The 20,185-nt window shown below is 41.1% G+C and overlaps 1 protein-coding gene across 5 annotated transcripts in view; it reads right to left on the reverse strand.

Moving 5' to 3' along the window:
• gabra1 (gamma-aminobutyric acid type A receptor subunit alpha1) overlaps positions 1-13,043 on the reverse strand; it is a 28,770-nt gene extending 15,727 nt beyond the window's left edge. Inside the window, exons 1-8 of one of the 5 annotated variants that reach the window (XM_029448482.1) lie at positions 12,830-12,844; positions 12,054-12,594; positions 10,488-10,590; positions 6,373-6,485; positions 5,171-5,238; positions 3,231-3,451; positions 1,476-1,558; positions 166-309 (exon numbers count right to left, since the gene is read on the reverse strand). In XM_029448482.1, the coding sequence (XP_029304342.1) occupies positions 166-309; positions 1,476-1,558; positions 3,231-3,451; positions 5,171-5,238; positions 6,373-6,485; positions 10,488-10,567 (709 nt within the window). In that variant the 5' untranslated portion in view covers positions 10,568-10,590; positions 12,054-12,594; positions 12,830-12,844. Of the gene's footprint in view, positions 1-165; positions 310-1,475; positions 1,559-3,230; positions 3,452-5,170; positions 5,239-6,372; positions 6,486-10,487; positions 10,591-11,876; positions 11,977-12,053; positions 12,597-12,829 lie in introns of those variants that run through there. The other 4 variants (XM_029448481.1, XM_029448484.1, XM_029448483.1 and 1 more) reach the window with 4 other exon arrangements.
• Positions 13,044-20,185: the final 7,142 nt, after the last annotated feature.

Genomic DNA, 20,185 nt, shown 5'->3' on the forward strand with positions numbered 1-20,185 from the left:
GTTTCAGACCAACAGTGTGTTCAGTGGTGAGAGTCTGTACTGAGCTTTAATCTGGGATAATGCAGTGTGAACAATTAAACATGGCAACATTTCCCCTCAAAACATTCATTTATTTCCCAGTAAACTGTGTCATTCAGAGCACATTGTAAACTAACTGAAACCTACCTGTGCTGGACTGCACCACACCAGAATCCACACTCTGCCCCATCAGATCGTACTGATTTAATCTGGATCCATCCTCTGCCACCACCACGGACTGGGCCGCTCCTCTGGTCCACACGTACACCACCTCTGCTCGAGTGTAGGCATCTGACAGGGACGAACGGAGCGCAAAGTTATACATTATTTTGCTGCTGGTTGTCTGCTGTCACGTGCTGCCTTGCAGGTTATATTTTTGGAGTTGCTAGGGATGCCAGCTGGAAAAAAAAAGATTAATCTGAAATGTGGTCTTCCACTGAAATCCTCTAGTTTTATTTTACCTCATCTCATTTGGCCTCATCTTGTCTTCTCTCATCTTGTCTAGTCTGCTCTCATCTTAATTTTGCCTGTCTTGTCTCATTTACTATTTAAGCATGTAATTGTCTTTCACCTTGTATCTCTCACCTCTCCACAGTTTAATCTTTTTCAGCTCTATTTTGTTGTCTCTTTTCAAACATTTTAGCATTTTGTGATGTGATGTCGTGTCACATCACATCATGTCATCCCTTGTCTTGTAAGAAAACAAACAAACAACATCCCAACAGGACAACATGACCTTAAAACAGCCAAGTCAGTGTTTTCTTCCCTCCGGCCACCCAACCTGTCAAAGCTGCAGTGTGGCTCGACCACTGCAGAGGAAAGGATGGCTCCACTGCAGACTGCAGCATAAGGAAGAGAGCTCATCACTGAAATATTTAGGGAGTGAGTTCAATTTAAAGGGGGGGTTGATGCTAGGTCCTCTCACTCACGCTGTGCAGCTCTCTGAAGGATGGCTCAGAGACGGTGTGACGTTCACTTCTCTTTCTCTTTTAACTTTTGCTTTCTTTTTGCTCGCTTTCTCAAGCAAGCGATAATACTTTTTGCTTTCTTTTCCTTCCCTCTAGTTTTTTCTCCCACTCTCTACTTTGTCTCCAACCTCAATCACTCTATATCTTGTTATGTCTTCTCAAGGATGATGCAGGGTGGGGGTAGCTGTCAGCGGTGAGCAGCTGGTGTGATGCTCTGGAAACGTTACAAAGAGTGCTGCCTTGGATAAACACAGGTCTGCACGCCTGCCAGGGTCTTGCGGGGTCTTGCAGGGCCTGGCAGGGTTGAATGGGGGGGACCAGAGGGGACTTGGCGGACAGTTCCTCTGGGAGAACAGCTGTTACCACACTGTCATCCCTTATCAGGGACTGGTGCGGGGTCGCGCTTCCAGTTGGTTGAGGTAGTGACAAGCGTGTCAGCGAGGCATGTGTGTGTCTGTGCAGTGTGTGTGAGTGCAAGGGGACACTTACAGCTGCCAAACTTTAGTGGACAAGCGTGGGCATCCATAGGGAAGTCTTCCAGGTGCATGGGACATTCTGCTCTTACTGTAAGCCTAGAGAGAGTCACACAGACATGGATAGTGAATTAGAAAAACAAAAAAAACAGTAGCAAGGAAATAAGAAAAACACAGCATGTGGCAAAGCCAGGAAGAAAGATGGTGACAAAGCTGCTAGAGGGATGAGGAAGAGGACTAGAAGGATTAAGGCACAAAAATGACAATTCACAGTCAGGCACAAGGAACATGTGGCGTACTGTTTTAGTTGTTTCCCAATATTCCACCAAACACTGTCAAACTGCAGCTATACTTTCCCCCAAACCAGCAGAAATGCTCCAGTTCCCTGAGCTGTGGGTTTCTATTTCCTGACAGCTTGGTGAAAAACGGCTCGTCAGGCCACCCGTGACACACTAATCTCCCATCCATCCTTCATCTCGCTCATCTGTGACAGCAATATGGGCTCCGCCTCTACCCCCTCCCCCTGCTAAATAACATGCTAAAACAAATGTTGTACAATCCTTGCCTTAGACATCTCACATTAGCATCACTCCGCAGTGTGCAGTGCATCAAGGTTTGTACCGTTTCTAAGGCTTATATTTACCCGCATTCTGCTGAGGGATGCAGAGCTGCCACGATTGGTTCTAAACTCAGCTCAGCTGGTCAAACACCTTATCTTCCTGCTCGCAACTGTCACGGAGCATCCCCAAAGTAATAAATCATGACAGGATGACACTATTTTATTTTTCCTTGTGAACACGACCATGGAAAAATGACAAATGCATGTGGTACACAGAATTTATTAATGGCTGACCATAATCTCGGAACAATAAATAAATATATATCATTTATAATATATATATTATATATGTATATATATTATAAATTAAATAAATATATGTATATACAGTTTATATACAGTATACATATATATAAATATATATAATGTATATTATATACTGTATATAAATATATATTAGAAATTAAATATATATTTTTATTCTTCTGAGATTATGCTCAGCTATTTATAAATTCTGTGTACCACATGCATTTTCACTACAATTTGTAATTTTTCTGTTGTAGTGTTCATGTATATATAATGTTTATATATATATATGATATATAGAGATAGAAATATAAATTTACTAGCGTACTGAATCATCTTTGTGTAAGAATACGTGTATATGCAGCACTATAAAGTAGTGTATGGTGTGTATTCACAGTTTAACAAGGTAGAAGCAATGCACCTCAGAAAGGTTACTCCATAAACTGTTTTATGTAATAGCTTAAAAGATAAAGCTGGTTATTTTCTATTTTATCCTCAGTCGCAACAAATACCATTTTTAACAACCAAGACCAAAATCAACAATAAATGGATCTCACTAACAACTAGTTTTTTTTTCTGTGTAGCTAAAGCCTGATGAAGCTTTTCCCTGTCGGCCATATATCTTCTTTAGTTGTCCCAAAACTATAAAGAACACATCAATAAACCCCACTGCTTTGTTCCTTCATTACCATGAACATGAGCACTGATATATATCATGAGTCAATTCCACATACAGCATTATGGTGCCGGAAATACGTATTAGTGCACCAAATGTGCATTAATCCACAGCTGAAAAGGGTCCCTAACAAATGCAATATGTACTTCGGTTTGAGTAATGTTAAGTTTCAGTGTCAACTCAAAAACATTTCAGTCTCTGGCTTGTTCTGAAATCCAAAGTCAGCCTACCTCATGGTGTACAGCAGAGTGCCTTCCTCTGTAATTCGCAACAGCTTGTTGGGCATGGTCATGTTGTGAGCCACTGACTTCTTGCCATTGTGGAAGAAGGTATCGGGGGTCCAGATTTTGCTGGCCATCAAGTTGTTGAGACGTAGCACGGCCATTGGGCCTTTGAACTTTAACCTTTCATCCTTCCAGCTCTGTCTGAAGAAGACATCAATGGTGTACTCCTACAGGTGGACGGTGAGAGGTGAGAGAACAATACATGTCAAGAAGAAGACCAAAAAGAAAACCCCCAACCCTGTAGCTGTTTTATGCCCCCACCTTCATCTAGTAATCCAACCTTTTTCTTTTTCCTTTGTACCCTTTTGGTCGTCTCACTTTTTTTTCTTTTCCTCATGTCACTTTGACTTTCTCATGGTAGTCGTGTCCTTGTTTCCCTGCTGGTAGCTGTCTCTTCATGTTAAAGGCTTTGGTACATATAGGGAGGATCTAGTGGACGGAGGTGCATGGTGTTCTGGCTGGTATCTTTTCTAAAATAATGCCTCCATTGTTAAGTACAGTAATTGTTTTCTATTTCAGATAGAATAATGTGTGTTTGCTCTTCCCACTTTTCTTTCATTATAGTTGTTTACATAATTATGGTTCTGGTCAGTTGAATGTGTTGCAAATGGGCCATTGTTAGGTAAGTGCCAAAAATGATCATTGTTAGCATTCATCTTTTGGGAAAACTTCTTTGCTTAATAATCTAAATTACATTGGACACAAAAAAGGAAGCACTGGACACAACATTAGGAAGACATTTCAGTTTGAAGGCAGCTAATGACTATAGCTGAGAGCAGATTCTAATGGTTCCACATGACTGCCCGGCAGAGTCAAAATTACAGCGCAGCCTGTTTTTTTTTTTTGTTCTCTTCTCCCCCCATTTTCACTTGGCCCACGTAAGATAATTAGTATGAGCTGAAACAGAGCTTCAAGGTAATAGAGGGGCAAAGGGAAAGACTGGAGATGGAGAAAAGGTTCTTCAGCTCTTCCTTCTGGCCTTAACGCGGCAGAAAAATAGTCCTGGCCCCGCATGTCAGCCAGCGCAATTAACTGAGATTATGTCAAATAGCGTACAACACTTCACGCGCAGATAACAGGAGTCTTCTCTTTTTTTTTCAAGTGGTAAAGGAGAGGCATTGAGACATTTGGATGAGATTAATTGGTTTCCAGTGCAGAGAGTAAAGTTCAGCCCACGGCTTTTTTCTTTTTTTTTATAGATAGCATATTGAAGAAGACTAAAGAAACCATAAATGTGATGACTCATATGTGGATGTTGCATTTTAATTTGATATTGCAATGTAGCTCTTTTTCTTTTTGTTTTATTGCCTCCAACTTTCAAATCATCTCATCATACAGTAATGTTTTTCAAGAATCTCAAAATGGAAAGTGACAACGGCTTGACTTTCCCAAATCGCTGCAACTCATAATGGCTATGCTTGCTGCACTTTAATTACATGTTCTTCGGTCCTTGAACCTCAATATCCACACATTTCTCAGCTCCAGATGTTTTAGTAAAGACAGATCAGCATTGGTATAGTTCTGAAATACTGAATACACTATCAACAAGCTCAACAAACAGTACATTAAATAACAAATAAACACAATTTGGGGTCAGATTTCAAAGCATATTTCATATATAGTCACACGCGGTTATATTTACGAGTAGAAGTGGCATTAATGCAGACCGGGGGTTTACAAACCACGCACCAGAAAAGGCGTTTCACACGTGTGACAGTTTTATTAACACATCAGGAGTTAATGGAATGAATCATCAAATGAATACTTATTTTACAGTTTAAAGAACATTGTGCACAGAGAGGTTTAGAAGACAGGGGTGAGGGTGGAGGAACGGGGACAGGGGGGGGGAAACTGGTGACATTTAAAGAAAGGGAAAAGAGTCTTACCATTTCATGGTCCGAAACTGGCCCAATACTAGTCACGAAAATGTCAGTCTTGACTTCAGTTACACGCTCTGTTGAAGCAGGAAATTGCCGGTGAGTGACTATCAGTGGCATTCATTAGCTCCTAACTACCTGTTAATACAAGACCACCTGGCTATAGCCTCTGATCCATTCAATCTCTTCAGCATTATTTTTAACACTTAGACACATTCTCACACACACACACACAAATTGGAAAAAATAAAAAAAACACCATAAAAATGCCCATTTTGTATGTCGATAACCATTTCTGCTGGTATTGGCTTCAGTGTCAGCTCCATTACCCGGACAGTGGTTCAATCTCTTAATAAATTTGCGCATTGCTGTGTTACTGAAAATATGCCACTCTGGTCCCATAATACTGATAGCCAAAATGGGTCCACTGGGGATTCAATTGGAGGGGGTGGCAGAGGCGGTGTGTGTGTGTGTGTGTGTGTGTGTGTGTGTGTGTGTGTGTGTGTGTGTGTGTGTGTGTGTGTGTGTGAGAGGGTTTGTTCCTTGTGATTTAGAAACTGAAATATGACAGCATGATTTATGAATGATACCCATCATAATCCATAATTTCTTCCCCGCGGCTGCTGAACTTTTAGCAGTCCTGGTTTTATTCGCCTGTCTGTTTGATGCCTGCTGCATCACACTGTGCGATCCTCTGCGTCCTTCACACACCAATTCTCACATTATCACTCCTCTCTTTTCACCTTTTACTCGCTTTTCTTTCTCTTTCTCTATTTTCTCTCAATTTCCATTTCTGGATTTTGTGTCTCAGTCTCCCTGCCATTTTGTTTCACTCTCTAACAATGGACAGTTGACAATAGAGTGAAGAGCAACCCACATAATGAAATGTCATTCACTTTGTTATATTAGAAGGGCTGAATCTATGACAATGCACTGTTTTTACAAAAGCAGCAGGTGGAGAATAAGTCTCTTGTTCTTATTTTTTAATTATCACACACACAACATGCTCACACACTGTAAGCAAAACCACCTCCATAAGATTTAGTCATATAGATATTATAGAAGTTTGTACTTGTAATATCTCTACAAATAGTAAGCTATTTGTAGAGGGTGTTTTACATGATATTTACAGAGAAATAAAATAAAAAGACAAAAGATTCAAACAATCACCATGAGGGAAAAAAGACATTGAATGACTTGCGTTTACTGACCTCCTAGTCCTGGCCTGAGGCGATTGTCATAGCCATCCAGAAGGCTGTCTAAGATCTTGGTGAACACTGTAGTGTTATCTTTCTGTTCATCTGTCATGCCGTTCTGCCCAGAGCTGGCAAAGCAAAGAAGAAGATTTTAAGTCGTCACAGCGAGACTCCAAAACCACATTCAAAAGTGCCAAAAGAGTAAGAACAAACTCTGAATATAAATCACACTGTATATCAAAGACAGAAAAAAGAAAGATCTCTGCTCTGTAGTTAGCTGAACGCTCTGTTGTACATGGGCAACACTGACGCATGTTGCTGTCTTTGCCAAAGGGCAAATGATCCTGTATTATCCCTTTGGAAAGTTGAGCAAGTGTTAAAGTTATTTTCGTCGAAATGTAAATCTGGGCATGCAGAGCACACATGTGCGTGCGCGCACACACACACACACACACCTCCACGTAGGCACAATCTCACAGAGAGAGAGAGAGAAATCATAATACATTATTTATACCTTAATATGGTCTTTTACACAACAAAGGCCTTGCTGAATGTGCTTTATGAACAACATGAAACAAAATGCTTCGAGCAATGCCGAAAACGATCACAATCAGTAATTGTAAGAGCAGAGTTTGCAGCATCTCCATGCATAAATATTTCAACACACTCATAATCAGGAATACTGCCCCTAATGACATTGTATGAAGGCAGAATGCGACAGGAATGTATGTGTGTCCATGTGTGTGTTTGCATACCTAAATCTATGCACTGTACGCTCAGGGTCTACGCAAAGCTTGTGTACATATCCATGCATGTGTTTGCATGTATGCTGATAATAATCAGATGAAACTATCTCACAATGTATTGTATGCCTCTAAGCAATCATCCTCTCCCTCTTTTTTTTTTATGCCAATAGCGTTTGGTTTGATTGCATCCTAAATAAACAGCGAGTGTTTGGAAACAAGCTCTGCAAGCTTCACGGCTCCAAGGAGAGGGAGAGGTCATCAAGATTATTTAGCAGGGACCTGCAACGGGAGGGAAGGAAAAGTAAGAGGGATGGAGAGTAGCTTCTGGAGAAACATGGGAAGAAAGCTCAGAAGGAAAGACAAAGAAGAGGAACAATAAGATGGAGATAACAGAGATGGATGAGGGGCAGATAAAAGGCAGAAGAGTGAGGTGGGGAAAAGGTAAAGAAATTGTGATGTGAAAGTGGGGAGGGGCGTTCTAGAGATACTCAGCTCACGTTTAAAGCTGTGGGATTAAGGCAGATCCTACAGCTTTGAATGTGAGCTGGTAAACATTTTTCTTTCCAAATAAGGATGCCGTGTCCGTGTCACACGTGGATTTGTATAAAAGGGTTAATTCGCATCTCTCTGCCACTAATTTCACATAATTCACGAGCGTCCTTCAATCTGCCAAAAAAAACCAACAACTCTCTGAGCCAACATTTAAACTGTAAAAAGTGCGATGAGCATTTTTTGTTTTTGCGTCAATCTGGGAGGTACCAACTTTAAAAATATTACAATTCAAAACAATAACTAATCTGTTTTGTTCAGGTCTGGGAAGGCAATTATGTATAAATACACAAAGCATAAATTGGATCCATGGGATTTCAGCTGAGACTAAAATGAGGCAACCTCCTCTTCCTGTCCTGATTAATATTCCTACTTTCTATATGTATTTATGCATTTTCAATTTGCCACATCAACAAAAAAAACACCAAAACAGTTTTTGGTCTGGCCCCAAGTGTTACAGTCCTCTTGTTATTGTCTCCACCAACATAGAAAACAAGCCATGATGTCCTTTAGCACTTTTAAAGTTCAACTATAATTAAAATGTAATTAAACAGGGGAAATTCATTCTAAAAAGTCATTGATAATCAGTGTAAGAAACACTTTTTTTTGTTCAAATCAATGAAATAATATATCAAAGGGCATATTCTTTGACCTTGCGTTTTCTTAATGATAGTCTCGTCTAGTTGACCTTGATTTCAAGATACCCACAAGTAAGAAAACACATTTTTGTTTTACACATAAGCAGTGGATGGAATAATATACCACATATCTTTCTTTGAGAATTTTTAGAGTGTATATGGGAAACACGGGTGTGGGGGGGGGGAGGGAAGGGGGGGTTAGGGTTGTATGTCAAGGAAAAGAAAAGAAAATGGAGAGGAAAAAGGTGCTGTGGAAGAATACACATGTTTATCAGCCAGGGGCCACTTTCTCATAAAACATTGTACACCATCCCCATCTACAGGTCATCTGAACAGCAACAGTGCCGTTCACACTCACTCTGCCAATGTCTCTCTTTCACTCTCTCTCTCTCCTTTTCTCCATTTTACTGTACGTCTCTCTCTCTCTCTCTCTCTCTCTCTCTCTCTTTCTCTCTCTTTCTCTCTCGTCACTCGGATATCTAATTATAAGGCAATTTATTTCGTTGCAACATACTGTACCAGAGTGCTAGGTCTTCCTGATTATCGTGTCTCGTTGAAATCCCCCAAGGTGTGTACGTGTGTGTGCGCATGTGTGTGTGTGCAATTCTGTATTTGACTTCAAAAGGGGGACTGGATTATACAGTAAATCTTTGGCTGATAATTGCTTTGCAGTTTGCAGACAGTTCCTCAGTAAAGTAATCAGTACTTTTACATTTTCTCTCATGTCCTCAACATACTGCACATCAAACTCAGTAAATCAAACCCTCCTTTTGTCATTCTCAGTGTCTCAAACCTGAGCAACAGCCGTGAGTAATCAGTTTGATCAAACCAGTATGCGATCGTGACGTATTGCAGTTCATCATACATTTAAAATAAGACACATTCCATCTGTGTTCTGCATGTGCTCAGAGCGTGTGAGCTGAAACATGTACTGTATACCGTGTGCATGTGTGTTTCTGTGGTGTAGCTGTAGTAACTGAGAGAAAAGCAAGCAGGTCCATCTCAACACATCGCCATTCAAGTCAACTGTCTGTGACAGTTCTACTGAATAATTCAACCAGGCGAAAAAGCCTGATCTCTTGAGTCTTTCCAAGATTCTCCAGAAGAACCACAGTGGGGTAGCTGAGATGATCTCATGCAGCTGCAACAGCTAATGAATTGCACTTTTGGGTGTTTTAATTGTGACCGTGAATGGTCTGCGTGTTTATTTACTGTAGGGTTCACAGTCAAAGTCATCCACATTAATCCAAAGAGTGGAGTCAGAATAAGATACTTTGAGGTATGCTACACACGAATGGCTGCCCGGCATTTGACTCATGTGGGAATTAATGCAGTTGCAGACATATGACGGTGAATTGCTGACACTCTTATCCAATCATTCTCTCTCTTTCTCTCACTCTGTTTGTCTTCTCGTGGTTAGGCGACATCCGACACCTCAGTGTTGACATTGAGATTGTGTCTGTACATCGACCCTACCATCCCCGCAGTCACTGTGAGAAACACGTGCACAAATCGCTGCCAAATTTTCCAATGCAACACACATCATCTACTGTACATAACCCAGGTCTGAATACTGAGAATGTAGATGTTGTCCCTGAACGGCGAGTGAAACAAAAAAAGGAGTGCAATACTATGGTAGCATTGATAGTGGAATTGTTGCCTTCTCATCTCCTCTCTCTGCGTTGCACTTCTTATTCCTTGCATGCAATTATAAGCATGGAGGTGTCCTGTGGGGATGCCCCAGTTACAAACACAGTGAATATGCTTTGTAAGGGTGCAACCCAATAAACCAAGCAATAGGCAGGAAGACAGAATTCCAGCTCAGCAGGTGTACCAATGTTTTCCCCCTTCTTTGGTTGACTGCCTGACTGATTTAATGACACATTTACAAACCATTCGGCAAGAACTGAGACCAGTAATACAATGTAATTTGTTCTCTTCAACAAAAGTGCATTCAACATTTTGCCCAATGCAGTGTGGTCTCCACACTTTGTCCTCCAAATGTCACTAGGTGCAATTGCAGTGTTCCAGTAATATCTTGATCATAAAGGCAATATTTAGTATGCACTGCGTAAGGCTTCAAAACCAAATCATATGAACAGTGTCTATGATATTTGTGGCGTTCACATATTTGTAATTACCAAGCGATCCAAAGTACAGGTACATATGCATTTGTAAGTTAAAGTTTTGTTCTTACCTTTTCCCACCCAGTACGCTGTTGGCCACAAGCAAGCAAGCCCACAGACACAGAAAGGCCGTCCTGCTCCGTCCACACATAGTTGCAATATGAGGACCTTTCACTGTTGGAGGTCAAAGAGAGAGAGAATGATCATCATTACCAAGTCATGTGAGCCAATGGTCCACCATTATCCCAAACATGTCATCACACCAAGTGTCAGCAAACATGTAGATGTGCTGAAACAACAGCCGATGTGGAGGTGGAGGCTTGTTCCTGTAGAGATTAGGTTTTTTAGTCCAGCTCCTTAACATCTCACAGATTCACTGACAGCACATGAATCAAACCAAATGGCCCTGCCACATGCATTGGGCCATCACGTGCCACTTGACACACGCACCCCTCAAAGATTTCACATCATCATTTAGAATGATGTGTCACGTTGACAGGCACCCTAACTATGTGGAAGACCGAATTTAAATAGCTGCTCAGCATTTCGATGATCAGAAAGGGACACAGTGGAAAAACGACTTTCATAACTGAGACTCACAACACCAGCATACGATATGGTTGCATATGTAACGCATAATAATTGAGACGAAATAACAAAGCAACACATCATCGACCAAATAACACCCTGTGTGAGCTTGTAGCACCTGTACACAACCTCCTCTGATGCTCTGCAATGTGAAACGCGCATTACCGCAATATCATATCAAATCCACCTAAAAGAAGACCGCTTGCTTCCTCCTTAATCATTAAGCAATAATGTCAGCCGGGTCATAAAGTATGTAAGCAATTAGCCTGAGCTACTGTTACATGCATAACATAATGCTCAGATTCACGGTCCATTTTTGAAGGCATAATCGATGTGTCGACGCGAGCACCAATTACTTACTTATAGAAAAGCGCTAAACCAGTATTTCACGACCACAAATCCTGCCAGTGAAACACAGCCCATACAGAAGACAATGCCCCTGCTACTTGCTTGTGATGTTCCAAGGTGCAACTGTGAGCGGATGGCAGTCAGTGGACGTACAATGCTCTTCTAAAATGAAATACAAATAAAATAAATCCTTTGGTTGACAAGGATTTGACAAAGCGGGGATGATGCAGATTAACGACTGGAAGAGAAAATCCCGCACAAGCACACTTTCTAAGTTATTCAGAGGAAATGTCACCCGCTCCTCTACAATACATGCATATATTTGAGCCGGGTAGACATTTAGCATGCAACTGGCATCCCTGCAAGGTTGGTCTAAATGCATGCATGGCGATCCAATTGGTGCGTGGCGGAGTAATTAAGCAAATGTGCGTTGATGCTGTTTTATTCGGAGCGCTGTCCGTAGTGCTGAAACCAGGCTGCCTCCCGTTAAAAACACCAAACGGCTCTTCTTTGCCATAAAATACCTCTTAAACGGTCCCAATTTCGACGGCAAACTCCCCCTTCTCCCCAATAAAACTCGTCTTCAATTCTAGCGGTGTCCAGCAGCACAAACCATCCCTTTCTAAATACGAGTGTTACTCCCCTCTCCTCTTCTTGTGCCTGATAAAAAAAAGGCGAGAAAAATGGAGAAAATCACTTACAGCAGATGAGTCGGGGGTATATTCGGTGTCCGCTGGCTATATCCTCAAACTTTTGAGAATATCTTTTCTAGCCGGACTGAATGAGAAAAATCCTCTGTGATCTCAGATCTGACGAATTTTAGCTTGAGGCTGGAGAAGCGGCTGCTGACGATATGCGCAGGTCTCTCTCACTGTTCATTGGTGGTGCTGTAGTGAGTTGAACTCTCTCAGTCTGTCAGCAACAAAAAAAAATGTTCTTCTAAACTAACAAATATGGTCTGTGGACCGAGGTCTCTATCCAAAATAAGGGTTTTAGTTCATCAATCGTGCCTGAAAATAAAGTGCATGGCAAACAGACTGTGTCCAAGCGCAGACCATTTAATTTTGGAATAGGCTGTACCAACCTAATATAAAGACTAGCCCGCCCATTTTATATGCAGCACAATTTAACTTCCACTGCTGTCGCCCTAATCTCTTTTCAGTGGCTGCTAAATAAAAATCCTCTTACATTTTCAACTGGGATCCCTTGTTTTTTCCCCATCGCGCTTTCTCTGTCTCGCTCCTACGTGATGATTTCCAAGGAGATAAAATTGACATACATCAAAAGACCGTTGCAACCAAGACAGCTAGGACATCTTATGGACAAGAGTAGCAGTCATAAAACGGACAGTAAGTATTTACGATGAAGCAAAAAAAAAAGCGAATGAAACACGAATGGATTACACGGTTCGGATACGCGCGCACACAAGCAACGGAACAGACACCTCCAAAATGTTAAGAAAATCGTGTTCTCTCACCAGCTTGCACTGATGAGACGAGCCTCTCTCTACAATAAAAATCCTCCTTGAATCACTCACCGTCTCCTAAAAGCCTGCGTTTCGCATCGAGACAACAGCACTGTGTCTCTGTTTACAGCCAAATATTCTGCTGCTACAGCCGCGCCACTCCAGACTGAGCTCAGAACGGCGAGGAGCGCTGAGCTGCGTGCATCTGCAAGGCAGGAAAAAAAAATTGGGCTGATGATACCCAGCGTATATTTTTGTAGTCATCTGCGTATTTCAAGTTAAACTACAAATCAGAAGACATTTTCATCTCCAAGGACTACAGCAGGAGGCATAAGAGGAAAACAAGGACATTCTTATGGCCAGTTTATATCACATCAGTGTAATTCATGGTTGCATAAGCCTCCTATAAATCCCAGCTGTTGATTTTAGAATGCTTTTGACAGAGGACTCATTTTTTGCCTTTAGTTCTGACTAGGGGTTTATTTTCATCAGAGCAGGCAGAGTGAGCTGGCAGTGTAGTCACGTCAGTCTGGTCTGCAGTGCAACGTTTCCACCGAGTGTGCGTGTTTGTGTGTGTGTGTGTTGCCTCCTCACGCGTGGTTAAAGTAGTGCATGAGCGTTATTAGTTATGAGGGACGTCACGGGCTTATATTTGCGTCCGTATTCAATGACAAATCTATCTATATATCTATCAATCTCTCAATCTATATAGATATATATATATATATATCTATATATATAGATACATATTTATATCTTTATCTATCTCAAATCAAATTGTTCGACGTCTAAGGATATACATGTTAAAATAATTTCCAAACCTTCTGAATACAACATAATTCAAAGAATGACAACAATGACAAGAAATCAACCCAAATATTTGACATGGACTTTTTTCCCTTCTTCTTGCGCTCTGCTCATATTCTGTCCCTATAACCTGATGCTGCCGGTGCACGCGCACATTTCTTTTTTTTTTAAATAATGACAACAAGAAAAACCCTTCACAACCCCACCGGGCTCCTCCCGTGGAATTAATGCTATTGTAATGCAAGTGGAGTATCATTTCAAGCTGCTTCCCTTCTCTTTTAAGCCAGACGCCACCGCTGCATGTGACTCGAATTGCCTGTGCGCGCGCGTGCACGTGCGGGCATGCATAACCAACACGTGCCCGCGTGCGTGTTGTGTTGGCGAGCACGCCCGAGACGGATAGTGGAGAGGAGAACAAGTATACGACTCTCTCCACCCGCCTCCTCACGTTTTTAATAACCTTCCGTTGTGCCAACGAGGATCATTTCTTCGTGGGCAACAAAACCCATCTTCCCCAAAACGCTGTAAGTGATCTCTTTAGACGAATGTCCAGTGACAGCGCTTAACAAATAAGGACAGGCAGAGGCAGCTCCATCTCTGGGCAGGTGATGGGAACGGATAGCTAAGTGAGGTGTGTGCGTGTGTGCGTGTGCGTGTGTGAGTGTGTGTGCAGGGCTAAACGGAGAGAGATGGATGACGGTAATTTAGGTGAGAGATGTGCAGGTTATGGAGAAATAATCACTCGCTGTGAACAGTGCTTTTGAATTTTAAAAGATCTGATATTGACGGACTACGCCCCCCCCCCCCCCCCCCCCCTCCCCTCTCTGTTTGTACATCCATCATGGGGCCATATGTGGTAATCATTTGTTTTGTTTCACACAAACTTAGCACCAACTGTGGTGAATTGATATTCAGAAGCAATGTGTGGCAGAGTCAATCTTGTGGTAACCTGCGTGTGGTCGCGCTTCACATTGGTGTCAATGTGCATGTGTGTTTGTGAATGTGTATGTTTTTCTCAGGTGCACAATCAATCTTAAACATGTCAGCGTGTTTTTAGTATTTGTCCATTTGACCTTTTAAAGTGAAGTCATTCACATTTTATCACATGCAAGTGGACAACCATTTGCTCCTCGGGGAGTCCGATGGAGCCTTTGTCCAGCAGGATTGTTGACTCTCAAAGGAAAAGTGGTCTTGTGAACACTGGTGACCCTGAAAGGATTTGCTGACCTCTTTTTAGTTCAGTGAACACATTCCTTTTAATGACGCTGTCCCAATCGTAACAACCCCAGATTATTTTAGAATCCTGGTCCACAAACACACGTACAACAGCAGATGAAGTCTCAGCTTCAGTTTTTTTTGTAGGCAGTAAATAACGTTTCTAAAAAGGATAAAAGCAGGAGAGGGCTTCTTCAGCTTTTTATTTTTTCCTGAGGTGGACCAGAGCACTCTTGACAGGGGAGGAATGTTTTAATTTGGCATGTGATGTCACTCAATTGGAGATTCCTGAGGCTCTGTGAGTCTCTCTGCTCGTGGAGAGTGGTACGTTGTAGCTCCTGTTAGGTCGGGGCTGCTCTTCGATGAAGAGGTCGCTCAAGACCACTCTTTGTCCAGTATGCAACAGCGGTTAGGGCTCCCATCTGGCCTTCAACTGAGCCTGTAGCAAGAGAGAGAGAGAGAGAGAGAGAGAGAGAGAGAGAGAGAGAGAGAGAGAGAGAGAGAGAGAGAGAGAGAGAGAGAGAGAGAGAGAGAGAGAGAGAGATAAACCCAAGTGCAGTACTTCAGTTCAATTACTGCAGTAAAGCTTCATTTCTGCTTGCCTTTTTCGCCCCTTGGGCTTGTGCATTTAAAAGTGCCAGCGGGTTAAAAACTCTCTTGAACCCCGGACTTGGTGTCTAAATTCCCTCCTGTCGAGCTCACGGTTTCATCTGTTATGCATCATCCATCCATTCTGGAGCAGGCTAATTAAGACTTTCCACAGGTGAGGATGAATCCCGGGAATTTTCTTTCGGTGACATGCTACCCACATTTGGTACCAAGAGGGGGAGAAATACTGACAGCAAAAAAAAAAAGAAGGAATGAAGGCACCAGAGTGGACCAGAATGATTTTAGAGTGCTAGAAGTTGATTCTGCCAAATTGCTGGGTATCTGCCCTTTTAGCAATTTGTGGCTGTAGCCTGTAGTTCCTTTTCTGCAAAGAATTAAGGGTGACTTGCCTCAATCAGTCGTCCTGAGGAATAAATCAGGCTGTTGTTAAAGACAAAAGAGTGCTTCCCCTCTGTGAGCTGCTCCCTGCAATCAGCCATAATCTGGCATCTCCTCTGACTCCCTGTGTCAGGCAAGGTCCAATACGACACACACACACACACACACACACACACACACACACACACACACACACACACACACACACACACACACAGGTGCAAATGTTCACATTATTACATACTCATACACACTTGCTCATGTAGACAGAGATGCTCACATGTAGATACATATAAATACCTATGTGGATGTTTATATGCGTACATAAAGGTATAATGTACACAGAAATACTGCACGTGCACTCGTGAAATTAACAGCACTTTATGTACGTGTACACATATACAGATGTGTACGACTGCTGTGGATAATCTTACAACATCTATGGTAAAGATCGTTCAGTGGTTTGGTCAGTTGTGTGTTAAAATAAGATTTTGTGAAAACGGTGATGGGCATGTTTCTTGTTTGATAAAAAAAAAAAGCCAAAGGATTGGTATAGTTATTGACTCAAAAGTATCTTTTTAGACTTAAAATGTAAAGAAATGAAAGCCTTTTTTTTTTTTTTGATAAGCGAGGAATTATTTTTGCATCAGTGCTGCCAGCATACAGCGTTTATAAATCACTTGATCCTTTCCCACATTACTGATGTAAACAAACATTTAACAGCACCGGAAAGCATTAATGACTTTTGTTTACTTGAGTATTAAACGACATGTCAAACACTTTAGTGGCGTAAGTAGGTTCGGCACCAGTGTTTAAAAGTTTGGTGGTGGGTAAACCTTGTATAAAAAAAGTCCCTTCAGTTTCAGCACAATAAATACAAAACAATTCAATACAAATATTTCAAGTTCTGAGACAAACAGCTTTTATTTAAATGTAAGTCTGCTGCATAGGATTTTAAATAACTCTCTTTGGTCTGAGAATACATTTAATTTTGTAGAATATTTTCCATAACAGATTAAAATATACCCTTTGGCCATAACACATTTTGGAATCAAGGATAGTCTGTGTAAGCCACTGCCCAGGGGAACTCTCTGAGAGAAGGTGAAGAATTCCATCTTTAGGTTTTAATTGCAATTACAAAAAACATTTATGTTTGACATTGTACTTGACCAATACAGTCCTGAATTATAATAGACATGACTCCACATAGTCAAAAACATATATTTACATACAGTATTTGAAACAAACATATACAAAATGTATTGTGACTATCCATACTGCACATAATTAAGAAAGTGAGGGCTGTGGCTAATAAGTGGTTTCTCTTGCACAGATCTTACTGTAAATTAAAGGTGCACGCTCCTTCTCTACTGCTGCATTCCCCCCCCGTACTGTTACTCTCACAACTGGACATTACAGGTCATTTAGCAGACGCTCTTATCCAGAGGGACTTACATTGAACCAAGTACAGGGACAGGGAGCAACTCAGGGTTAAGTACCTTGCTCAGGGGTACAATGGTAGAAGCCTGGCATTGAACTCCTCATCTTCTAGAGTTTTGTTTGGAAGGCGTACCACTAGACCACTAGGACCATCCCCACCCATGAATAAGTAACTGAAATAACACCTAAACAATAACAGTTATTGTGCCGTAAGTGATAGAGATGATGATGTAATAACCATCGGAGTAATAAAAGTCAAATGTATTTCTGCAATGGTCCATATTTAATATCCCAGCTTAAAAATAAATCATTTACCAGTGTATATTGTACAGCTTCATTGCACAACAATAGTCACTAGTACCTTTTACAAACGCTAAAGCAAATCTACAGTACAGTGTGTGTTTGCAGAAGCACATACAAACATATCCTGTGTGTATGTGATCTCTCTGATCTCTGGACTTTCTCCTTTCTCTCCGCAAGCACCCGAAGTAAACAAGTTTAGTCCATGCAGCAGCCGGCTAGCCTTCACAATGGGAGTAACAAGCAAGGAGCTAACTTTTGTTTATTATAATTAAAGTAATTAATTGTCTAGTATATTTTATGAGGCTAGTTCATGCAACTACATTAACTGTCTGTCATAGGGTGGTGCCCTATCGAGGCGACTTGGTGTAAATCAAGTCATACTAATTAATATAATTAATAATTATATTAATTAATAATTATTTAGATAATTATTCATTCATTCTGCATATGCATGCATTAAAGGTTGTGCACACAAATCCTTTTTATCTTCCATTATGTCCACAATGATAAAGGCTTGAGAATTAGCCTCAAACATACGCAAAGCCACGTCTGTCTACTGACACGCACACAAACACACACGTGCACAACACAATGTAGGACAAAATAAGGAGTTAAATGCAAAGCTAAAGCTAGAGATAGTCTGCAAATCTCTCCACTAGGCAACCAGTTGATTCTTTCACACTCAAATATTCATGATTGGCAATGAAACGTCATAATTTATAAACACAATGCGAATGAATATTAAAACAAAGTACACTGCTCAGCTCTAATTTTAGAATATATGTGCTAACCTGGGATAAAGAATTCAGAGACTTCTCTGTTGCCTCAAGTACACACAGTATACCATTTATTTATTTGTACACCAAGACACCCAATTGACTACTTCTATCATACTGGGTGGAAATGTGCATGCATGTATACACTTTACATAATGTGTGTGAACGCTCTCGACTTACAATAAGCCTGTACTTCTCAGTATGTTCACATAGTTACTCCTTTTCATACCTTATCTTTCAAAAGGAATAGCAGGTATTAGACCCCGTGGAGACGAATAAAGAAACATTTTTGTATTATATTTTTGTACTACTATGTCAGCATCTTATCTTAACAGTGACACAGTTTCCAGCAAGGTTACATTGATTTTTCATGTTATAACAATTCAGTAGTTTCCCACTCACTGTTAGTTCATTCTACCTCAGCGTTCTATGAAGCCATTCACATGTACAGTTCTCAGTGGACGGATATTCAGTATATTTATGTGGTCAGAAATGTAAAAGATGGAACCGTCTAGGAGCTGTGTTTTGTTATCCTGTGCAGTGGATTTATAAATCTCTTGGATATACTGGGGTTTTTCCCAGTCACTTCAATCAAAGCTTCTTGGAGCCAGCCTCTAGTGGCCATTAGAAGAAGTGCATTCAGTCGACCCTCTGGCATTGGCTTCAGCATTCAGTGGTGGTCGTTGCTGCATGCTGTGATGAACTCATGTTCCCTTTAGACATGTAGGTGTTATTCAAATGCCCCTGCTTTAGAAAATATATTTGAATTCCATTAAATGTCCTCTTCCTACTGGCATTGATCTTTCTCTAGGTTTCTCCATCTGATGCTTCTTGGTTTACGTCCAACATTGACGTCTGACCAGTGCATACACTCTGAACATATACACACTCACAGCGCTGTGGTTTGCGAGCGAGTAGGGCCACTGAGCGGAGGCAGACTGCACAGCAGCAGCACTCTCACTCGTCAGTTTACATAACACTGATTATAACCCTGAGATTTAGCCAACCGACGTGCAACAGTTTAGTTTGGCCTAGGCATTACAATCTCACTGACCATCTGCTCTACTGCTTAGTTTCTTTCCTTCAAATACTTTTCCTGGATTTTGATTCTACCTCTTGAAACTGTACGCTACTTAAGCATCACAGAGCAATAATGGGAATTTACTTTCTCAAATTATTCTCCTTGTCGTAAAGCACTTTGAGCTCCTGTACTTCCTTTGTAATAAATACATATGGGAATACATGATTATAAAAAAACATGAGAGCTATTTCCAATGTATGATTCAAAATAGCAGGTATATGACAGTGGGTTGCTCTCTCACATTTCTTATCCTCTGTGGGGCAGCTGAGGCTCAGGAGGAGTGGTCCTCCACCAGTCAGAGGGTCAGCGGTTCGAGTCCCCGTCCCCTGCTGTCAATATGTCCAAGGATTTCAAAAGCACTATATGAATGCAGTCTATGTGGATATTGGCGTGCATAACGTGTGTATCTTATGTGTAGCTACACATTTAAAGTTGAGTGAACACTCTTGGTAAGTTATCAATATGCTCTTGGAGGTTGAAGCAATTTAATGTTCACTAAAACAACATGGCTGAAAAGAAAATTGCAAACCATATTTGCCATAAGCTATCTTTCTGACAGTGACCATATCCCTTTATATTGCTATAATGGGATAGATCACTATTTTCAATCATTTTAATGTCACAGTGGATTTGCAGGACTGATATTAAATATATAAGGAGCTTGTAGAGACAAAGGGAGCTCGCTGCACTCAATATGATGGTTACCAGGTTTGTGTTCACACTTTGACTTCACCCACAAAATATCCACATTTTGAGGAA

This window comes from Cottoperca gobio, chromosome 14 (assembly GCF_900634415.1).
Source record: "Cottoperca gobio chromosome 14, fCotGob3.1, whole genome shotgun sequence".
Classification (NCBI taxonomy): Eukaryota; Metazoa; Chordata; class Actinopteri; order Perciformes; family Bovichtidae; genus Cottoperca; species Cottoperca gobio.